Source organism: Mastigoproctus giganteus, chromosome 11 (assembly GCF_048544385.1).
Source record: "Mastigoproctus giganteus isolate SK-2022 chromosome 11, ASM4854438v1, whole genome shotgun sequence".
Lineage (NCBI taxonomy): Eukaryota > Metazoa > Arthropoda > Arachnida > Uropygi > Thelyphonidae > Mastigoproctus > Mastigoproctus giganteus.
In genome coordinates this window covers 145,952,540-145,976,501 of record NC_143585.1, presented here as the reverse complement: position 1 = coordinate 145,976,501, position 23,962 = coordinate 145,952,540, and the positions used below count along the sequence as shown (strand labels likewise).

Genomic DNA, 23,962 nt, shown 5'->3' with positions numbered 1-23,962 from the left:
TTCATAGTTTCCTTGATATCATTGTCACTTGAAAATTGATGCTCATTCAGGTGTTTCTTCAGATTTCTGTGGAGAAAATTATTATTGGGGACCAGGTCTGGGCTGTAGCGGTGGGTGGTTTAACTTCTGAACTCTGCAGTCTCTCAGAGCAGCAATTGCTTTATAGGACTTGTGTATAGGAGAATTGTCACGAAAAAAGCAAGACTGTCAATTTTCCCTCTTCTCTGTTCCTTTATGGCTCCTCATAAATTTTTGAAAAAGTAGTATAGGCATATCCAGTGATTGTTTTTTTTTATGTGGCATGTAATTTATCAAAAGAATTCCTTCAGTGTCCCAAAAAATGGTGGCCATGTTCTTCCCAGCAGAAGGCCAAGCCTGAATATGTTGGGTGTTTTTCATTGCTTGGACTGCTGTTTTGTTTCCAGATTTCATTGATGAATTTGCACTTCATCACCAGCTAAAATTGTTGAAAGAAACTTATGGATCTGCATTATAAATAAATTTTTTTCTGTTTATACTCTGGCACGACAACCAAGTTAGTAGAGTTTACAATAAATCGTCAATACAAATATTTATCGTATTTAGTAGTCATGGGCTGGAACCCCGGTCTACTCAAGGAACGCGTGCTATAGCACTCTCGCTCCTGACCACTCAGCTAGGTCAGGCCTAAATTCCTCCCATCATAGACTGGACTCGAACTGAAGTCTTTTCCCATCTTGTGGGGGAGGACTGCAATCCTACCAACTGTGCTACACACATGTAAAGTTCCCTCACAAATTTTCCTTAAATTTGCATGGAAAATTTACATAAATTTTAAATCCTGGTTATGCGGGTTACACATATCCTGTGTAACCAGGTCTTCAAATTTTTGACACATTTCTGGAGTTGTCACTTCCATCAATCATTCTAAGCATGGGTGCAATCTTGGTCCTTGAGGTTGTCACAGACATTCTCTCAGATATGCCAGACAAGCTGTACTTGCTATCTGGGAGTCTAAAACGCTGATGGAACTGATATTTGGGTGACACTCAAGTCAAGTGGACCCAATTTCGGCGAAGTCCGGACGGTCTGTGACAGCCAAATCCTCTGCTTGCACCTTCACGATGGTGGGACTGTTAGTAATCCTGGGTATAACCTCCATGCACAAATATATGGTGGGTGACCACCCAGGTGTGAACCAACGTAAGCAGGAGTCGAGGTGTGGCGCCCACACCACATGGAGGAACGCCGCCCCTCTATGTTACCAGGCAGTACTAGGTGGTAGATGACTCTCATCAACCGGTGAAAAACCACCACTTTGCTTATTGGAGGCTTGAAATGGTGGAACTCATGTTTAGTCTCTAGAGCTAAGTTCCGGTCAACCTTTCCCTATCTCTTCCATCATGCAGTATGATTGATGACTTTTGAGGTTATGATGAACGTCGTGGCGAGATCCAATATTCCATACATTTCGAGGGTACAGCTCTAAAACGGTGTTCGCAGGCCGGCCGCTAGTTAGTACACCGGACTGAACCTATTGGTAACTCTCTAGGAAGCTTCCGGATCAGCTAGTGTATAATCTTGCTGCCTCTACTCTGCCAGATAGTGACTGGAGGGAGTCCGAGTAGTGTGTATGCGGGGAGCATTGTCGAGGCCACGTTATGTCAAGGATCTGGGTATATTCTTACCACATGTACGCCATATCCAAAAATTTCATTACTTCATACAGCATGTCCCACCTACTTTTTCTTACTATTGAATACACCATGAATTGTCAAACTAATAGAGCAAGCTTATCTGCGAAAAGATCTAAACCTCCCAAGGACTTCCTAATTCATTTCACAAATATACGTGGTCTCAATTGTAATCTCAACGATGTCCATTTCCACTTGCAGTCTTCCAAACCCCATGTACTTTTTCTGACAGAATATCAGTTATCGGTTGATTCATCTACTGCTCATCTCAGATGCCCAAATTATTCGCTGTATGATTCCTTTCGCCTCAAAGGTGGTACTTGTGCATATGTCCGTTCTGATATTCCCTGTCAGAGACTTGGCAATTTGGAATCTCCTCTCTTTGATCTTCTCTGGCTTAAAATCTCTCTACCTCATTGTGTCAAATTCATCTGTTGTCTCTACCGTTCTCCCAACTCCACTAATCACTTGGAGCTCTTTGACTTCCTCTCTTTGCAACTTGACTTTCTCCAGTCCAACTTTCCTAACAGTGAAGTAATTTTCCTTGGTGATTTTAATGTTCACAACTCCAGCTGGCTTCCGTTTTCTAGTCACACCGACCCAGCAGGTCGAGATGCTGAGGCTTTTGCAATTACTAATGACCTAGCACAGATTGTTCATTTACCTACAAGAATACCGGACAATCTTAATCATACAGCCAATACGCTAGATCTTTTTCTCACAAACAACCCTTCTAAGTACACGGTCGAAGTGAGAGGTCCTTTAGGCACTTCAGATCACAACTTCGTGATTGTCTCGTCTCCAATGGAACCTTTATCTCATGGTATTCCCAACCTTGTGTTGTTTGGCATTACAAGAATGCAAAATGGGATGACCTGCGAGACTTCTTTTCTTCTTTTCCTTGGTCGGATTACTGTTTCAAAACTTCTGATGTCAACATTTGCTCAGATCGTGTCAGTGAAATTATTCTTGCAGGAATGGAATCCTTTATCCCACACTCCACTTTAAAATCTTGTCCTTTATCTAAACCTTGGTTTTCCAATAAATATGCTAAGGCTGTCCAAGAGAAGAATGTTGCATATCGTAATTGGCTTGTTTCTAATTCTTCAGTTTCATTTTCTGCCTACACCAAAGCTCGCAACAGTTGTAAAGCAGTTATTAACCAGTCCAAACTAGAGTTTGAACAGGCTAAGAGTAGAAAACTTGCTTCTTGCCCTAATGGTAGCCGAGCATTCTGGTCTCTTGCCAAAGCTATTGGCCGCAACTTTTGCCCATCTTTGCTCCCACCTCTGTCCAAACCAGATGGTTCTGTTGCCACTTCAGCCAAGGATAAAGCTGACCTGCTAGCATCCCATTTTTCTTCCAGCTCATGTATTAATGATCTTGGTAAAACACCTCCCACCATTCCCAACACGCTCCATTCAATGCCTCCTGTGGTCTTCTGTCAAAAGGATATCAGAAGGATTTTGATGAATCTTGATGCTAAGAAAGCTCCAGGTCCTGATGGTATTTCTCCACTTGTTCTCAAAACCTGTGCTCCTGAACTTACTCCTATTCTTTGCCGCCTTTTTACACTTTCTTATTCCAAAGGTGTTTTTCCTTCTGCTTGGAAATTTGCTCATATCCAGCCAGTTCCTAAAAAGGGTGACAAATCCCTCCCATCCAATTATCGTCCCATTGCAATTACTTCTACTCTTTCTAAAGTAATGGAGAAATCAATTAACCGCCAACTCTTAAACTACCTAGAAACCTTCCGTCTGATCAACGATCACCAGTATGGATTCCGTCAGTGTCGATCCACTGGAGATATTCTGGCTTATGTTACCCATTTATGGACTAATTCAATGGAAAGGTTCGGTGAAACACAAGTAGTTGCTCTTGACATCTCAAAGGCTTTTGATCGTGTTTGGCATAAAGGTCTTCTAAACAAGCTTCCATCTTATGGTTTGCCAACTGTTTTTAGTAATTGGTTATCCAGTTTTCTCTCTGATCGCTCACTGAGGGTGATGGTAGATGGCTCTCTGTCTTCTAACTTCTCCACTAATGCCGGTGTCCCCCACGGATCAGTTCTTTCCCCCACTCTTTTCCTCTTGTATATCAATGACTTTCTTCCATTGACTGGAAATCCTATCCATAGTTTTGCCGATGATAGCACATTGCATTCAACTTTCCATTTTGAGAAACCTTGTCCTGCTCAATCAGCTTCAACTTCTCGAAAATCTGCTACCAATTCCTTAAATGCCGATCTTCAGGTAATTCTCCAGTGGGGCAAAGACAACTTAGTTGATTTCAACCCTTCTAAAACTCAGTCTTGTCTTATATCTCGCAAAAAGGATTCTTCTACTCCTATGCTTATCTTTAGTGACACTCCGATTTCTAGGCAAAATGATATATCTCTTTTGGGGATTACCCTGACTTCTAATCTCTCTTGGCACAAGCACATTACAAATATTGCTTCCTCTGCATCTAAAAAACTTGGTTTTCTCTTTCGCTCTCGGCGTTACTTTTCTTCCAAACAGCTGCTCACTCTGTATAAATCGTAAATCCGCCCTGCCATGGAATATTGTTCTCATATCTGGGGTGGTGCCCCCAAAACCTCTCTCCGGCTTCTTGATTCCATTCAGAAGAGGGCAGTTAGGTTAATTAATGATTCATCTCTAACAGTGTCTCTCCACTCGCTTTCTCATAGACGCACTGTTTCTGCTGCATGCCTCTTCTACAGATACTTCCATGGGCACTGTTCTTCTGAATTGGCTTCTATAATTCCTGCTCTCTCTTTCAAAACAGTCCGAACACGTGCCGCCACCAGCCAACATCCATTTACTGTCCAACTTCAAACCCACAGAACCAACTTTTCATCTTCCTCATTTATTCATTCAACTGCCGTTTTCTGGAACAATCTTCATTCATACGTATTTCCTGAAAATTACAATCTACAGAAGTTAAGTCCAATGTCAACAAATATCTTCTTTCGTCTTCTTAACCTCAAACCCAAGCACGGTACTAAGTACTATAGGTTCTAATACCTCTCGTGTTTGGGGTTCACATAAAAAAAAAAAAAAAAAAAAAAGGGACAGCATCATCATGTACAACTTTTTATACATTCATGAATAAATTTTGGTCCATTTTCTTCTTTTGTCAAAAATTTGATGAGAGCCTGATGCTCCAATGTTGTGATATCCCTGTTTTCTCTTGGGTTGGCTACTTTTAAATTTTTTCTGTTCTTCTGTAACATTTATATTGAGATGAACCTGTGCAGATAAGATACAGATATTTATGAGTATATGACAAAACTACTAGTTTTAGACAATTTGGGAGGTGGAGAGAGAGAGAGACTATGGTAAAAAGGCTTACAATTTTTTTCAAATTATGCACTTGTAATTACAAACACAGTATTTCAGCATAAATATGGCTACAAGTTTAGATGAGAAGAGCATAATTACCATATGATTTAGAAAAGGATCTTAAAACTAGTTGAAGGGTATATATTTGTGGTATAGACCAAAATGAATGACAAAAGAATTGATAACTTTATTGACAGAAAAAAAGCTATGAGAGAGTTAGGTATGCTAAGGCTTTGAGAATACAAAGAACAATAGCAAGGAATTCATTACTTATTTTAGTAATGAATTCCTTATGCAATATTTATGATCCTGAACTCTTCAGCTGATAAGCTGAATAATATTTTGCATCCACAATTATATGTGACAAAGTTTTTAAACTTCAGGATGCCTGTGATCTAGTTAATGCTAATTGTTAGTTGGATGATTTTAGAACTAAAACCAGTGATACCACAATAAAAACTGAAATGTGCAAGGGGCAGATGGAATGTATCCAGCAATATTAAAGGAAGCAGCAGAAGAGGTTAACACAAATTTACTATTGTAATACTTGCACACACATTTACTGTCGTAATCCTTGGATTCACATAAAGTCCTTATAGATTGAAAGTGTGCAAACATCTCTCCTGTTCTCAAAGGTGGTGCACAGAGCGAAATGAGTAACTATAGATCTGTACGTTTCAGTTTTTTGCCAGGGAAGATTACATTTTTTCTTTTTCTTTTAAATGAAATCCTAAAAGTGAAAGATATTAGAACCTATAATGCTTAGTACCATGCATCAGTTGAAGGCTGAAAGGAGAAAATACTTGTTGACATTAGACTTGAATTTCTATGAATTGTAATTTTTGGAAATGCATGTGAAGGGAGGTTGTTCCAAAGAATATAACCAGAAAAGATAAATGAGGAAGAGGAAAAGTTAATTCTGTTAGTTTGGAGTCAGAGAGACGGAGTCAAGAGAGATTTGTAAGAGATGAGTCATTAATTAACCTGACTGCCCAGCCCCCACCACCAGATGTGAAAATAATATTTCACAATAGGTTGGATTTGGGGTTTGTAAAGAGTCACTAGCTGTCAAGAAGAAAAGTAATGCTGAGAGCAAAAAAGAAAACCCATTATTGGATGCAGGAGTGGAACTATTTGTTGATGTGCTTATACCAGGGGAGAAATTAGAAGTTGGGGTGATCGCATATTTTTCGATTAAAATATATGATCATGTCTAATCTGAGTGTCATCAAAGCTGAGTGTAGAAGCAGTAGACTCATTTTTGCAAGAAATAAAACAGGACTGAATTTTGGAAGGATTGGAGTTAATTCAGTTTTCTTTCCATTGGAAAATTACTTGAAGGTTGCCATTCAAGAAATTGGTGGTGGTGGATATTCAAGAAGTTAAAGCTGTTTGTGCAGGGCAAAGAGCTTTAACTTCTCAAACTAGAATATATGAAATACTCTATAGTGGAATATAGTACATTATCATAAGGAAAACTATGAATAGGATTTCCAGTCAGTAGAAGGTTGTTTAGCATCATCATCAGCCATTTTCAATCCACTGCAAGATGAAGGCCTCTCCAGCAACTTTCCAGTTCCTTCTGTTTTGTGCAGTGACCATCTGGGTGCCATTCTATTTTCTTAGTCCATCTGTCATCATGTCCTCGAGCTGTGTGTCCTGCCCAAGCCCATTTCGGTTCTTTAGTTTTGATAAGAATGTCCATTACTTGTGTTTGCTGTCTAATCCACATATTTCTCTTCTTATCCAGCATTCTGATTCCTAATATAATTTGTTCCGTTCTCCACTCTGTAGTAATAGTAATTGTGGCATGTGATGCAAGAAAGCAAGTGTATGAGCTTATGTAGCATCAGCCAAAAAAAAAAAATCACACAACTATTCCCTCTAAATGTTTGTCCAGTTACTCCTTAAATTTATTTAACCTATCAACTTCCACGACAGATGGAAGTTTTCCAGCAATTAACCACTCGCTGTCTAATGGCAAATTTCTGCACATCTATTCTACAGCTGTCTTTCCTCGATTTGAATTTATGCCCCCTTAGGTTCATAATCTGAACAAGTGGAAGAATCCCATCAGAATTCAGCGTGCTCAACCCAAGGCCTTATACACCTCAATTGTTGCCCTTCTCTGTACACGCTCAAGCAAATCTACATCTTTCCTAAAATGAGGCCTCCAGACCTGTATGCAGTACTCAAGGCATGGCCTGACCATTGCCTTATACAGAGGGAGAATCACCTCCTTTTCCCTGCTAGCAAAATTATTGTATATCATTGACAAAACCCCATGCCCCTGCTCTTGCAGCCTGTCTGCATTGTTCAGAAAATTTCATATCTGACTGCACAATTACTCCCAGGTCTTTTTCATTTTCTATCACCATAAGTGTAGTACCACACAGTTAGTACGTTCCTCTGGGGTTACTTCTACCCATTTGCAGTACTTTACATTTGTCAATGTTAAACTTCAGTTGCCACTTCTCAGCCCATCTTCCCAAATTTTCTAGGTACTGTTGCAGTAGCACACTGCCATTACAGTCATTAACAAACCCTGCCAACCTTTGTATCATCTGCCAACTTCAACACTAAGCCTGATATACCTTCATCAATATCATTGATAAATATACAAAACAACAGTGGACCCAACACCGAACTCTGTGGGACTCCACTAATAACATTAGTCCACGAAGAGCAGCGCCCATTAATTACCACCCTCTGGCATATCCCATTCAACCATCCTTTTATCCATTGTAGCAACTTACCCTTAATACCATTCTGCTCAATTTGTACAGTAGTTGTCATGGGCAACAGTGTCAAAAGCTTTCCTGAAATCCAAATATATGATATCAAAATTATTTTTTGCATCCAGTTCCTTTATAACCACATCATAATATCCAATCAAATTTGTTGGACAAGACTTTCCCTTAAACCCATGCTGTGTTGAATTATTGCTGCAGTCTTGTCTAGATGATCCTGCAATGCATCTTTAACCAGTGACTCTATTTTACCCGCAACAGAAGTTAAACTAACTGGTCTGTAATTACTCGTGTCACCCTTCGATCCCCCTTTGTGAATTGGGGATACAGTTGCACATCTCCAGTCCGTGGGGACATCCCCTGAGTCCAAGGATGCTCTCAATTATTATTGCTAAGGGTTTGCTTAGTTCCTTTGCCACCTCCTTTAATATAACTGGATAGATCCCATCTATCCCAGGTGCCTTTCTTATGTTTAACTTCAACAATTTCTCCTCCACTTTGCTCTCAGTTATTACAAAGTCATTAAGCACCCTGCTACAATTTGATAACCTTCTGCCATTTTCAATCCTTAATAACTCTTCATGTGTGAATGTAGATGCAACATACTCGTTCAGTTTGTTTGCTATTTGAGCAGGCTCATCAACTGTCAAACCATCGATATCAAGTGGGCCAATCTGATTCATTCCCTTCCTTTTAGAGTTTATATAAGTAAAGAAACCTTGCTGTTTTTCTTAGCATTCCTTCGCCAAAGATTTCTCATAATCTGCCTTTTCTTACCTAACCTCCTTTGTGACTTGATTACAGACTAGCTTTTATCTGCCATAGGCTTCTGTGTCCCGTGATAATTTATATGCATCCCATGCATTTTTCTTCTCTGCCACGAGTGTCATTAGTTTTCAGCTTCTCTTCCATTCTTTGGTGAGTGCCCAAGTTTCACTTCCATAAGTCATGGTGGGCGTATACATTGGTTCATTATTTTACATTTCAGACAAAATTGGGATATTGCTCCTCAGTATATGACTATATTTCCTGAATGCTATCCATCCAAAATTTATTCTTCTCTTGACTTCCAGCCATTTATCATTATTACAGCTAATGGCTTGTCCAAGATAAGTATATGAATTCACCTTTTCAAATACTGCTCCTCCAATGATTATATCCCTTTCTGTGGCATACTTTTTCATTATTACTTTCGTTTTAGCCGTATTCATCTTTAGTTCGAAATCCTTACTAATTCTGCATAACTGATTAAGATTTTCCTCTAATTGTTTGGGATCGTGACTTATGATTACAATGTTATCTGAAAATTGTAATCATGTCATCTATCTCCATTCACGTGGAGAGTAGATGACATGACATGAGTAGTAGGCAGCAGTAAACAACTTTGGAGATATTGTCTTCTTGTCGAACTCCTTTCTCAATTTTAAATTTGCTACTGTCTGTCTAGTCTAATAAAGGAGATAGTGTTTCATATATTTTCTTCAAAATCATAATGTATGGGATGTCTATGCTCTGTCTTTTCAGTGCCCGAAATATTGCCCTATGCTGTATGGAGTCAAATGCCTTTTCATAATCCACAAATGTCAGACATATCATCGTTCTTCTTTTTCTTGGTGATTCCCTTCTTCTACTACTACTACTACTACTACTACTACTACTCTCTCTCTCTCTCTCTCTCTCTCTCTCTCTCTCTCTCTCTCTCGGGATAATTCAGAAATTTTTTTTTGGCTGGTGCAGCATAAGCCTCAGGCTTCCTTGTACCATATGGCTGATGATGATAATAATGATGTTTTTTATTTATTTGCTTTCTCCATTAGCTGAAATGTTATGTGAAGGTGAACCATAGTTGAGAATCCTGTCCTAAAGCCAGCTTGCTTTTGGTTGATTCTTATTAAGTATTTTTTCTAATCTATTAGTAAGGCCTGACGTAGCCGAGTGGTCAGGAGCGGAGTGCATAAGCATGCGTTCCTTGAGTGGACCGGGGTTCAAGTCCGTGACTACTAAATACGATAAATATTTGTATTGACAATTTATTGTAAACTCTACTGACTTGGTTGTCATGCCAGAGTATAAACAGAAAATTTAGCATTAGTAGAGGCATATGATGCAAGAAAGCAAGCTTATTCAGCATCAGCCAAAAAAAAAAAAAAAAAAAACACACCACTCCCATTTCACCCCTCCGTTCGTTCGAAATACCTGTCCAGTTGAGCTTTAAATCTGTTTAGGCTATCAACTTCAACAACAAGTGATGGAAGTCGGTTCCAACAACCAACCACCCGCTGGCCAAAGGCAAACTTCCGCACATCTATCCGACATTCGTCCTTCCTCAATTTGAATTTATGCCCTCTGAGGCGATCATTCTGAGCAAGATGAAGAATCCCATTGGCATTGAGCATGCTCAAACCATTCAAAGCCTTATACACCTCTATCAGATCGCCTCACCGGTGCCTAGTCTCCAGACTCTGTAATTTGCAAAACTTAAGCCTTTCTTCGTAAGAGCAACCCTTTGTTCCATTCACTAATCTTGTTGCCCTTCTCTGTACCCGTTCCAGCAGCTCTACATCCTTCTTGAAATGAGGCCTCCAGACCTGTATACAGTACTCAAGATGTGGCCTAACCATTGCCTTATACAAGGGAATAATCACCTCCTTATCCCTGTTAGAAAAATTCCTGTATATCATTGACAAGACACCATGAGCTACTCTTGCAGCTCGTCTGCACTGCTCAGAGAACTTCATATCTGCCTGCACAATTACCCCCAAGTCCTTTTCACTCTCCACCACTGTCAGTGTAGTACCGCAGAGTTGATACGTTGCTCTGGGGTTACTGTTTCCCATATGTAGTACTTTACATTTGTCAATGTTAAACTTCATTTGCCACCTCTCAGCCCATCTGTTCAACCTTTCCAGATCCTGTTGCAGCAGCATAGCATCAGTAGTGTCCTTAACAACCCTGCCAACCTTTGTATCATCTGCAAACTTGGACATTAAACTTGATATCCCATCAATATCATTCATAAACACCGAAAACAACAACGGACCCAACACTGAACCCTGAGGAACTCCACTAATAACATTAGTCCACGTTGAGCAGTGTCCATTGATTACCACTCTCTGTCTTCTGCCACTCAACCATCCCCTTATCCATAGCAGCAATTTGCCTCCAATGCCACACTGCTCCAATTTGTGCAGCAGTCTTCCATGTGCAACAGTATCAAAAGCCTTTCTAAGATCCAAATATATAATATCAAAGTTATTCCCTGCATCCAGTTCTTTTGTGACTACATCATAGTATCCAATCAAATTGGTCAGGCAAGACCTGCCCTTAACAAAACCATGCTGCGTCTGAGCTATAACTGAATTCTTGTCTAGATGATCCTGCAGTGCTTCTTTAACCAGTGCCTCCATTAATTTACCTGGAACAGAAGTTAAACTAACAGGTCTATAATTACTTGTGTCAGCCTTTGATCCTCCTTTGTGAATTGGGGTTACATTTGCACATCTCCAATCTATGGGTACCTCCCCTGAGTCCAAAGAAGCTCTCATAATTATGGGTTTGCTTACTTCCTTTGCTGCCTCCTTTAATATAACTGGATAGATCCCATCCACCCCAGGTGCCTTTTTTATGTTTATCCTCAACAATCTCTCCTCCACTTTCCTCTCAGTTATTACAAAATCATCCAGCTCACTGCCAATATTTACTTTACCTACATCATTCTCCTTCCTGAATAACTCCTCATGCGTGAATGTAGATGCAAAATACTTGTTTAGATTGTTAGCCACCTGAGCAGGATCCTCAACTGTTGAACCATCAATATCCAGTGGACCAATCTGATTCATCCCTTTCCTTCTTGAGTTTAAATATGTAAAGAACTCTTTTCTGTTTTTCTTTGCATCCTTTGCCAAGGATTTTTCGTAGTCTGCCTTTGCCTGCCTAATCTCCTTTGTGACTTGGTTACAGACCAAGTTATATCTATCATAGGCTTCCATGTCACCCATTAATTTGTATGTATCCCATGCATTTTTCTTCTCTGCCACCTGTCTCATTAGTTCATCTGACAACCATTTAGGCCTAAACCTTGAACAATATTTCTTAGTTGGTATGTAAAGCCTGGTAGCCTCCAAGATTAGTTCCTTGAATGCTTCCCATTTTGAGTTTGCTGTTGGTAACATCATCAGTTGGTCCCACTGTATAGAATTTAAATACTGTCTCAGACCATCATAGTCGCCTTTACGAAAACAAAAACCCCTCCCTTTACCTCTGATGGTAGTTACCTCCTTGAGTAAATCCCACTTCAACACACTGTGATCACTGCCACCTAGTGGTTCATTTATCTAATTTAATAATCCTTGTGAAAACTTGTTGATGTGGGACAACAAGCTAATCCGTATAATTATTTATTTGGCTAATTATCTAATTATTTAATGAGCTAAATGGCTAATTGTTTAGCATAAAGAACTCTAAACAAGCCCTCATCTTATGGATTATCATCAGTTTTTTTGCGATTGGATCATATATTCCATCCATGGCCACCGAACTCACCTGATCTGAACCAATTGATCGTGTTCGGGACCTACTGGAAAAGGATATTTGATGCTATGATACTTGTCAACAGGCAGGCATTACTGGACACATTGTGCAACACAAGTGGCAGGATATTCTTGCAGCATCTTGTGGAGTTAGCCAAGACAAGTTTGGGCTGTATTACAGGCTAAAGGTAGTCTCATGAGTTATTAGGTAGGTGATGCTAATGCATAGCCAGCTCAGTATATATTCAGTTGTAATTAGAAAGGCTACATATGAGCATCAAACTGTTTGGAATGTTAATGAGAACATAATTGAATTCTGGGAAGAATCCCAGATTTCAGATATTAGAACTTCTCCCTTGGACTGGAGAGATCCCAGCATGGGTTTGTTAGGGGCAGGTCATGCTTGACCAATGGATGCAGGTAACAATTTTGGCATTATATACCTAGACTTTAGTAAAGCTTTTGATATGGTTCCTCATAGAAGACTGCTGTATAAACTGGAAGATGGAGTTATTGGTATGCTATGCTGGATTTGCAGGCTGTCTAAAAGATGAGGGTTGTCATACATGGTTAGTCTTCAGGCTGGACCAGGTAACAAGTAGAGGCCTTTATTGATCAGTATTGGGCTCTTATTTCTGATTTTTATAAATGATATCGATGAGAGTAGTCAAGGTAAGACGTAAAAGTTTGCTGATGATTTGAAAGTGCGAAAGATGGTTAATAATCTGAGCCAGGTCGTGTTACTTCAGGAAGAGTTGGGTTGGTTTCATATATATGGTATGAAAAGTGGCACTAAAGGTTAATGCTTCTAAATTTAAGGTTATACATTGGGGAACAGAAACCTGCATGCATGAACTAGAAGGAGGAGAGGAACTAAAAGTGCTTCAAGATGAAAAAGACTGGTATTATGATTCAGTCTGACATGAAATTTTCCATGCAGTGTAAACAGGCAGCTAGGAAGGCACATGGTATCATGTGCCTTCCTACGATTTTTAGGACCTTTGCTAGTAGGGAGATGGATGTGTTATTATCACCTCTTTACAAGGTGATGGTTAGACTGCTTTTGTATTGACGTATTCAGGTCTGGAGACTGTACCTAAAGAATAGACAGAGCTTGTGGAGAGGGTTCAGAGAAGGACAACCAGTTTGGTGACAAGTGCAAAGGGGGGTGAAGGGATTGAGAAAATAAATGGAGGAAGGTGTATTCTCCCTCGTGGCTGAGACACAGATATAAATGCTCAGGGAATAACAGAAGATTGGATCTCATGGCTTTCACCTATGGGTAGTGGGATGTTGAACATTGTTGAATAAGTTGCCTCTCTATGTGGTGGAGGCAGTGAGTCTGACTAATTTTAAAGCAGGATTGGATGAATATTTAGTTTTATTTGAACTTTTATTATTATTTTATTTTTTTATTTTTGGCAGAAAAGAGGAACAAAAAAAAAAAAAAAAAACAAACAATGTCAACAAGTATGCCATCTTTTCAGCCTTCAGTCAGTGCATGATGACAGGGGCCCACCCATAAATTTCTGATCCTTGGCACAAACTCTCCTCCTCCCCAGAAAGTAATTACACAATAATAGTAGTTTTATCATACAGTATTTTTTTTAGTCTAAAATAGAACATTTATTAATTTAATTGCTTCTTCATACAACACAACTGTGTTATAAGAAAAAAATGTTTATTTTATTTTTTTTAATGGAAATGGCAAACATGAGAGTTATCAGAACCTACAGTGTATGGGAAGGCTGAGAAGACAGAAGATACTTGTTGATATTAGACTTGAGAAAATACAGGTGAATGTAGGTTTGTTTTAGGAAACAGAAGTAGAAGGGATAAATTAGGAAGAGGAAAACTTTGGAGTTGAACAGTGAATGGATGCTGACTAATTGCAGCATGTGTTTGGACTGGTTTGGAAGAGAGTGGAGGAATTACAGATTCCATTTCAGAAGAGCAGTGCCCAAGGAAATATCTATAGAAAATGCATGCAGCAGAAGCTGAACATCTATGAGAGAGAGAGAGAGAGAGAGAGAGAGAGAGAGAGATGGGTCATTGATTAACCTGATTGCCCTCTTTTGAATGGAATCTCAGAATCTTGAGAGAGGTTTTGGTGGCACCACCTGAGATGTTGGGAGCAATATTTCTTGGTAGGGCAGATTTCAGCTTTGTACAAGAGTGAGTATTTGTATTTTTTTCAGAAGAAAAGTAACACCATGAGCAAAAAATAAATTCCAGTTTTAGCATTAGCATTAGCATTAGTAGAGGCATACGATGCAAGAAAGCAAGCTTATTCAGCATCAGCCCAAAAAAAAAAAAAAACCCTCTCCCATTTCACCCCTCCGTTCGTTCGAAATACCTGTCCAGTTGAGCTTTAAATTTGTTTAGGCTATCAACTTCAACAACAAGTGATGGAAGTCGGTTCCACCAACCAACCACCCGCTGGCCAAAGGCAAATTTCCGCACATCTATCCGACATCCGTCCTTCCTCAATTTGAATTTATGCCCTCTGAGGTGATTATTCTGAGAAAGATGAAGAATCCCATTGGCATTGAGCATGCTCAAACCATTCAAGGCCTTATACACCTCTATTAGATCACCTCGCCGGTGCCTAGTCTCCAGACTGTAATTTGCAAAACTTAAGCCTTTCTTCGTAAGAGCAACCCTTTGTTCCATTTACTAATCTTGTTGCCCTTCTCTGTACCCGTTCCAGCAGCTCTACATCCTTCTTGAAATGAGGCCTCCAGACCTGTATACAGTACTCAAGATGTGGCCTAACCATTGCCTTATACAAGGGAATAATCACCTCCTTATCCCTGCTAGAAAAATTCCTGTATATCATTGACAAGACACCATGAGCTACTCTTGCAGCTCGTCTGCACTGCTCAGAGAACTTCATATCTCCCTGCACAATTACCCCCAGGTCCTTTTCATTCTCCACCACTGTCAGTGTGGTACCGCAGAGTTGATACGTTGCTCTGGGGTTACTGTTTCCCATATGCAGTACTTTACATTTGTCAATGTTAAACTTCATTTGCCACCTCTCAGCCCATCTGTTCAACCTTTCCAGATCCTGTTGCAGCAGCATAGCGTCAGTAGTGTCCTTGACGACCCTGCCAACCTTTGTATCATCTGCAAATTTGGACATTAAACTTGATATCCCATCATCAATATCATTCATAAACACCGAAAACAACAACGGACCCAACACTGAACCTTGAGGAACTCCACTAATAACATTAGTCCACGTTGAGCAGTGTCCATTGATTACCACTCTCTGTCTTCTGCCACTCAACCATCCCCTTATCCATAGCAGCAATTTGCCTCCAATGCCACACTGCTCCAATTTGTGCAGCAGTCTTCCATGTGCAACAGTATCAAAAGCCTTTCTAAGATCCAAATATATAATATCAAAGTTATTCCCTGCATCCAGTTCTTTTGTGACTACATCATAGTATCCAATCAAATTGGTCAGGCAAGACCTGCCCTTAACAAAACCATGCTGCGTCTGAGCTATAACTGAATTCTTGTCTAGATGATCCTGCAGTGCTTCTTTAACCAGTGCCTCCATTAATTTACCTGGAACAGAAGTTAAACTAACAGGTCTATAATTACTTGTGTCAGCCTTTGATCCTCCTTTGTGAATTGGGGTTACATTTGCACATCTCCAGTCTATGGGTACCTCCCCTGAGTCCAAAGAAGCTCTCATAATTATGGCTAGGGGTTTGCATACTTCCTTTGCTGCCTCCTTTAATATAACTGGATAGATCCCATCCACCCCAGGTGCCTTTTTTATGTTTATCCTCAACAATCTCTCCTCCACTTTCCTCTCAGTTATTACAAAATCATCCAGCTCACTGCCAATGTTTACTTTACCTACATCATTCTCCTTCCTGAATAACTCCTCATGCGTGAATGTAGATGCAAAATACTCGTTTAGATTGTTAGCCACCTGAGCAGGATCCTCAACTGTTGAACCATCAATATCCAGTGGACCAATCTGATTCATCCCTTTCCTTCTCGAGTTCAAGTATGTAAAGAACTCTTTTCTGTTTTTCTTTGCATCCTTTGCCAAGGATTTTTCGTAGTCTGCCTTTGCCTGCCTAATCTCCTTTGTGACCTGGTTACAGACCAACTTATATCTATCATAGGCTTCCATGTCACCCATTAATTTATATGTATCCCATGCATTTTTCTTCTCTGCCACATGTCTCATTAGTTCATCTGACAACCATTTAGGCCTAAACCTTGAACAATATTTCTTAGTTGGTATGTAAAGCCTGGTAGCCTCCAAGATTAGTTCCTTGAATGCTTCCCATTTTGAGTTTGCTGTTGGTAACATCATCAGTTGGTCCCACTGTATAGAATTTAAATACTGTCTCAGGCCATCATAGTCGCCTTTACGAAACCAAAAACCCTTCCCTTTACCTCTGATGGTAGTTACCTCCTTGAGTAAATCCCACTTCAACACACTGTGATCACTGCCACCTAGTGGTTCATTTATCTGCAGGTTCTTAATGCATGAAGAGTCACTACTGATAATCAGATCAAGAGTATTGCTCCCTCTTGTTGCCTCACGAACATGCTGGTGTAGAAAACAATCATCCAATAAATCCACAAAAGCCTTGCAGTGTGCGAGTGACCAACCCACAAATTCCAGTCAATATCTGGGAAATTAAAATCCCCCATTATAAGACTCTCTGATTTACTGGCCCACTCTATTTCCCTGTACAATATCTTATTATACTCATCAGAGTCATTAGGCCTATAGCACACTCCTACTCTCAATTTTGATTTCCCTATGCTTATGTCACACCAAACTGATTCGGCACTGCCCTGTCCATCGATGTCGACTGGCTTCACTTCCTTGGACTTTATGTGTTTCTTAATCAATAGCATAACCCCTCCTCCCCTCCTGTCCTGTCTATCCTTTCTATACACATTGTATTCCCCAAATTCCAGTTCCGCATTACTTATATCTGTGTGACACCACGTCTCTGATATCCCAACAATATCTGCCTTTGATGTTTTGAGCAATACCTCAAATTCATCAAATTTATTTACCAAACTCCTAGCATTGGTGTACACGCAGGTATACATGCACCTGTTTCTATTCTTAGCTACCCTAACACAACCCATGTGTTTACTTGTAACGCAATGACTACCAGCAGTCTCTGAAATATCCTGCATCTTGTTTTTCAGACTTCTGCTCATTTCAATAGAAGCAGTGCAAGAATCACTTCCACCTCTGCCAGTGGCTACTGTTAATCTATTAGTCCTTGTATCCCCCCCAACTAGCAGTTTTCCGACCCACCTAACACTGCCTCGACAGCATCAGCAAAAATTCTTGCACCCTTTCTATTTAAGTGTATCCCATCCCTGTAGAAGCAATCTCTCCTGTTAACAAGTACAGTCCAGGCTGAAAAAAATTCTACCCCTTGAGCCTTGCACAATCCCTCCAGGGCCGAATTGATCGACAAGGCTCTCATCATATACTCCCTCCTATCGTGTCTGGGCAGAATTGCAGACACTTTCAAGTTCAACCCTAATTCACGGCTTTTTTTCAGCAGTGACCTGTACTTGCTAAGTAATTCCGCCGGTCTCCTACTCTTAATATCATTCGTGCCAACGTGTACAACTATATCACCTTTTGTGCCCTTAAAAGATGATATCCGCTCTACAATGTCATCAACCTTTGCCCCTGGCAGACATACCCTGGTCCTATTCCACCTATCCTTTTAATTTTGATGGAGAGGAAGTAATATTTGATAAGGGAGATAAGGTTTTTTTGATGGAGAGGAAGTAATATTTGATAAGGGAGATTAAAAATCAAGGTAATCCATAATAGAGATATATGACTGTCTGGAAATTTGAGTGTCATTGATATGAGCATAGTGGCATTAGACTGTTTTGTGAGAAATGAAACAGAACTGAGTTTTAGAAGGATTGCAGTTTTCTGTGCATTGGAGAATTACCTGGTTATTGACATTTTGGAAAGATATTTGCAAAGTTGAGGCAGTTTTTGCAGGGAAAGGTTTCTCAAATTGGGATGTGAAATGTAGCGTGCTATCATAAGCAAAATTGTGGATAGAATTTCTAGCCAGTAAAAGATCATTAATAAACTAGAGGAAAAGAATTGGTCAAAGTATACTGAAACTTTGGAATTGTCAACATTAGTGTAGAAGTTGGAAGGCTCAATGCCACCTACCGTCACTACAGTGAACTCATCAGAGTGAAAACTTGGATATTGAACTACAAAAAAAAAAAATAAAAAAAGACCTTTATGCAAATACTATCAAAAGCCTAAGAAATGTAAAGACCAACCTGCTTGAGCTATACCACATTTTTCCATCAAATTTTAACCAGTGATTAACAAAACAGTATATCACCAGTGAATCTATATTGACTGAATCCTTATTGGCAATTATTAATCAGATGGAAGGTTTTGGGTTAATGTTTGGAGTTCTCCATTACTTTGAAAGAGTAGAAGTACAATTGCACAATAATTGACAGGGTGGAATTTGTTGCCCTTTTTAGGAAGTGGCTGAATAGCAGTATCTGCTGGCTTTGAGCAATAGGTACTATTGTTCAAAAGGTAGAAGAAATATATAAGAAATATAAAGAAATATATATTGTTAAGTGCACTGATTTATAGATGCAGCTGTTAATTATGTTTAATATCAGCATTAGTAGAGCATATGATGCAAGAGAGCAAGCTTATATAGCATCAGCCAAAAAAAGCACCCTTTCCATTCACTCCAAATTTTTGTCTAATTCTGCCTTGAACTTATTTAAGTTGGCTCCACTACAAGAGATTTAATTTTTTTCCGACTATCAACCCACCCGCTGGCTAAAGGCGAATTTCCACGCATTTATTTTACAATTGTCATTCCTCAATTTGAATTTATGCCCCCTCAGGTGAGTAATCTGAGCAAGAGGAAGAATCTCATTAACATTGAGCTAGCTCAATCCATTTAAGGCCTTATACACCTTAATTAGATCACCTCGCACGTGCCTTGTCTCCAGAAGCTGCAATTTGCAGAACTTAAGCCCAGTAGACTTTCCAGATCTGTTCAGTAGTGTACTATCATTATTGTCAATAACAACCCTGTCAACCTTTGTATTGTCTGCAAAATTAGACATTAACTATATATATTCATCAATATTATTGATAAATACCGAAAACAACAATTGGCCCAAAACAGCATTTTTTTTTAAGCATTTTTTTAAGGCACACACAAATTGCAACTAACACGATTCTCGTGGAGTAACAAGTTTACGAAGCTTAAAAAAAAGAAATGAAGAGAAGATTCTGAAAATTTATTTGTGTTTTATACGATTGAATATTACAGTAAAAGGGGAAACACATTTCACCATAATAACGTAAAAAACCACAATTCCAGCTATTGGTATTTTCGCAAATGCAAGAATATCGAGTTTACTACCCGTTTATAATTGCTTGCAGTAAGTAACAGAAAAGCCCAATAAACCAGAAAGTTCAAATTGTTTTTATTGATTTATGGTAATGTGCTTTAGAAAAATGTCACAAAGGTATTCAAAATTGATTCTTATAACAGATCATATGATCATGATGAAAGTGTGGTGCATTTTGATGATTTGAATTAGTAACTAATAGAATTTTCAAACCATGCTCACAACCTTTTATGTCATTTTCAAGGTCACACTTGTGACCTTGAAAATGACATTTTAGAGAGATAAATAGCTTAGTTATACAGAAAAATTTTCAACTTCTGAGATCTTGAAACAAATTAGCAAAAAACAATGTGTTATTGAGTTCACATTACGGTATTTTAATGATACAATGGTGTCTCTGGAACTGATTAATATCGTAAGGCGGGATGCACTGTATTGTATAGCTCCCCACATTGTTTGGAATGCGGTACAGTATTTATGAATGTTTAACATTCATTTTTTGCAATTAATGTTCATATTTTCGATTTTGTTGATACTTGGGGGAAAAAAATACTCGTAAAGCAAGAACTGCCTGTATACCTAATCTTACTCTTAGTTACCCTAACATAACCCATGTATTTACTTGTTCCATGATGATTCCCAGCAGCCTCTGAAATTCCCAGTATCTCGCTTTGCAGGTTGCTGCTCATTCCAATAGAAGCAGTGCAAGAATTACTTTCACCTCTGGCTATGGTTACTGTTAATCTATTAGTCTGTGAATCCTCCCAAGCTAGCAGTTTTCCGACTCACCCAATACTGCCTCGATAGCATAAGCAAATATTCGTGCACCCTTTCTATTTAAGTGAAATTTCTATTTATATTTCTGAAATGAACTTGAGTAGTCCTCTGTTTTTTTTGTTTTTAGGTTGTAGGAGGGATCCACATATATCATATCAGTATTACACTAAAGCATGTGAAGCTGGATGTTCTGATGGATGCTTTTTCGCAGGATTAATGCTAACTTCAGATGACAAACAATATAATTTAAAGCAACAGAATTTTGTGGAAGGCTTAAAATTCTTTGAGAGAGGTTGTTTAGGACAAAATGAAAAGAGTTGCTATTTTGCCAGTGGTATATATATGACTGGTGCAGTAAATGTACCAAAGGATATGAAATTATCTTTTTATTACTCTGTAAAAGCTTGTGAACTTGGTAATGCTTATGCATGTGTTAATCTAAGCCAAATGTACAGGAGAGGTGAAGGAGTAACAAGGGATGAAAACAAAGCCGATGTGTATAAGGCAAAAGCAGCTGCCTTATTGGAGCCATTGACGATTGAATTTGAAAGAGGCACCTGATGCAAATCAGTGAATAAAAAATTCATAGTTGAAATAGCTGGCTCTCAAATTTGCAATATTTAAGATATATATAATATATATTTTTAATTAGTTGATATTATATATGTTTTTAAGAAATGTCTGTCCTATGAGGTGTATAATAATGTCCTTCATGTAAATTTTGCTTTTGTTCTAAGTAAAGTGTGATGTTATCATACTAATACATTAGTTGCATTTTTTTTTTTTTTTTTTTGTAGCTTGAAACATTTGTTCTCAAATCACACAGAATTCAAACTTTTCACATTCCTCTCCAACTGTTGAGGAAGAAGGCAAAAGCCTTTGAAAGCTTCAGTTATTTTAGCACTTTTAATCTAGTATATTTTTATTGCATTTTAATTCAGTGTTTTATTATCATTTTATTTGTACATTCACTGTAAACTACATTTGTTTTATTCTATCTTAATTCAGTATTTTATTAGCAGTAACATTTTATTTGTATAATCACATTTATTTTGTTTGATCCACTGTAAATTTATTGTAAATTTAAATGCGTTTTAAGATTTTGGTTTTCGTTTTAATTCAATGGTTGGTGAGAAAAGCTAAAAATCATAGTATTGTTCCTCAAGCCCTCATATGAGCCTATTAGAAAGCTGACTAGGGCCCAAGACGCCCTCATGCTCTAGAATGAAAGCACACAAAAACACTCCCCTCCCCCCACTTAGCTGGATCATATTCCACTACAGATAACTACACAAAAATGCTACAAATAGCATAACAAATATAGCCCTACTTTGGAAGGGATCTGCCACTGATGGTTCTCTTTCAAGCATTGCAATTCCACTACTTTGAGCTTTTTGCATTTCTGCTCTTGTTTAAGGTTCTAGCCTAAATTTAATTTAAAACATTGCATGCTGTTTCCAGATTTGTTACAAAGTACATACTGCACTATTACTTTTCTAAATAATACTACTGCTTTTCTAATTTGCTAAAAACAAAAAATATGCCAACCTACATGATTAGAACCTTCACACTACATATTAACTACAATTAAAACATTACAATTACTGCTACTATGCCTATGCTAAAAGATACTAATTATGGGATATGATATTCACTGATAACAAAGGTTATACAAATATTAAGTTGTGATTTATTAAATCCTTAGCTAAATTTAATAGTATGTTAATTAAGTAAAAAATGGCAAAATTTTTCAAACCTTCCAAGGTTTCAAGAAAATGAATGATTGAGGTTGTCGCAGACATTCTCTCAGACGTGCCAGACAAGCTGTACTTGCTACCTGGTAGTCTAAAACACTGATGGAACTGATATTCAGATGACATTCAAGTCAATTGGACCCAATTTCAGCGAAGTCCGAACAGTCTGTGACAGCCGAATCCTCTGCTTCCACTTCACGATGGTGGGACTGTTAGTAATCCTGGGTATAATCTCCATGCACAAGCACACTGTGGGTGAACCGATGTAAGCAGGGTTCAAGGTGTGGCGCCAACACCACATGGAGGAATGCCACTCCTCTGTGTTACCATGCAATACTAGGTGGTGACTCTCATCAACCAGTGCAATACCACCACTTTGCTTATTGGAGGTTTGAAGTGGTGGAACCCATGTTAATCTCCAGAGCTAAGTTCCGGTCAACCCTTCCCCATCTCTTCCATCATGCAGTATGACTGATGACTTTTGAGGTTATGATGAACATCATGGCAAGATCCAATCTTCCTTATATTTTGAGTGTACAGCTCTAAAATGGTGTTCACAGACCAGCTGCTAGTCAGTACACCGGACCGAATCTATTGGTAACTCTTTAGGAGGCTTCTGGATCAGCTCGTGTATAATCTTGCTAACTGTACTCTGCCAGATAGTGACTGGAGGGAGTCTGAGTAGTGTGTATGTGGGGGGGGGGGTGAATTGTCGAGGCAATTTTATGTCAAGGATCTCCATTTTAAATTTAAAACAAAAACTCCTTTTTATTATTTTAATACAGATATTTCCGAACTTTTATACCATGCACTACCCTGTAAAATATTTCATAAATTTCACACACCACCTTCCGTCTTCCAGAACAGATCTTGCAACACCACCTTCCAAATAAACAGATCTTGCAAAATTCAGATATGAGTACTTTTATAATAATAATAAATATAATAAATTTTTAATATATACTTCAATATATTTAATCTCAAAGACAGAATTAACATGCTTTTCATTCATGGATTAGTGGGATGGTTTGTCCATATTTGTTAAAAGCACAAAAACCAGGTGTGCCTCAGTTTGGGAACCTGTTTTAACATAATTCAAGAGCACAAACACGACCAGGTTAACCAAGGTCACTTCAGGAATTAAGTGCCTGGGATACAAACAAAAACTACCATTGCCCACAAAAATGTCCCAGTAGTACTATATCCATTTTGCTCTAAGGCAGTAAAATGAATACAGTAATATTGTACCTGTTTTTTTGTTTCTGAGAGCCAGTGCCTGGAGACAGTTACTTTTAGGTTTAAAAACTTATATTCCACCCTGCATAATTTTAAAATTTGAAACAAACATTGGTCATTTTATTATATTTAAAGATTACTGCAGAGTTGTTTAAAGGCAGCTTTTAATATATGACCATTTTCTTTTGCAAAGGCAAACTAATTTAATCTTTCTAAAATTTATCCTAAATTTTATCGATGTAAGCACATCTGAGCAGTTATACATTTTTAGTTTAATAAAGAAATTATTCAGTCTCAGTGCAGTGAAGTATTCTCAAATTCCTATAGTAGACTGTTGTGGAACATATACTATGTAAAAATGACATTCATCTCAAACTTTACTTTCTCCAGTCTCAAAGAAAGACAGCTGACTGAAAATCTAAACTCATTCTATTCATCCAGTTGTAACATACAACCTTCCGAGAAAGT

The 23,962-nt window shown here is 38.6% G+C and overlaps 1 protein-coding gene across 2 annotated transcripts in view; it reads left to right on the top strand.

Annotated features, from left to right (window-relative positions):
• Positions 1-21,192, top strand: part of Coa7 (Cytochrome c oxidase assembly factor 7) — a 42,531-nt gene extending 21,339 nt beyond the window's left edge. For both annotated transcript variants that reach the window (XM_090384776.1, XM_090384775.1), the window contains exon 3: positions 20,632-21,192. In XM_090384776.1, the coding sequence (XP_090240902.1) occupies positions 20,632-21,065 (434 nt within the window). In that variant the 3' untranslated portion in view covers positions 21,066-21,192. The remainder of the gene's footprint in view (positions 1-20,631) is intronic.
• The last annotated feature ends 2,770 nt before the right edge of the window (positions 21,193-23,962 follow it).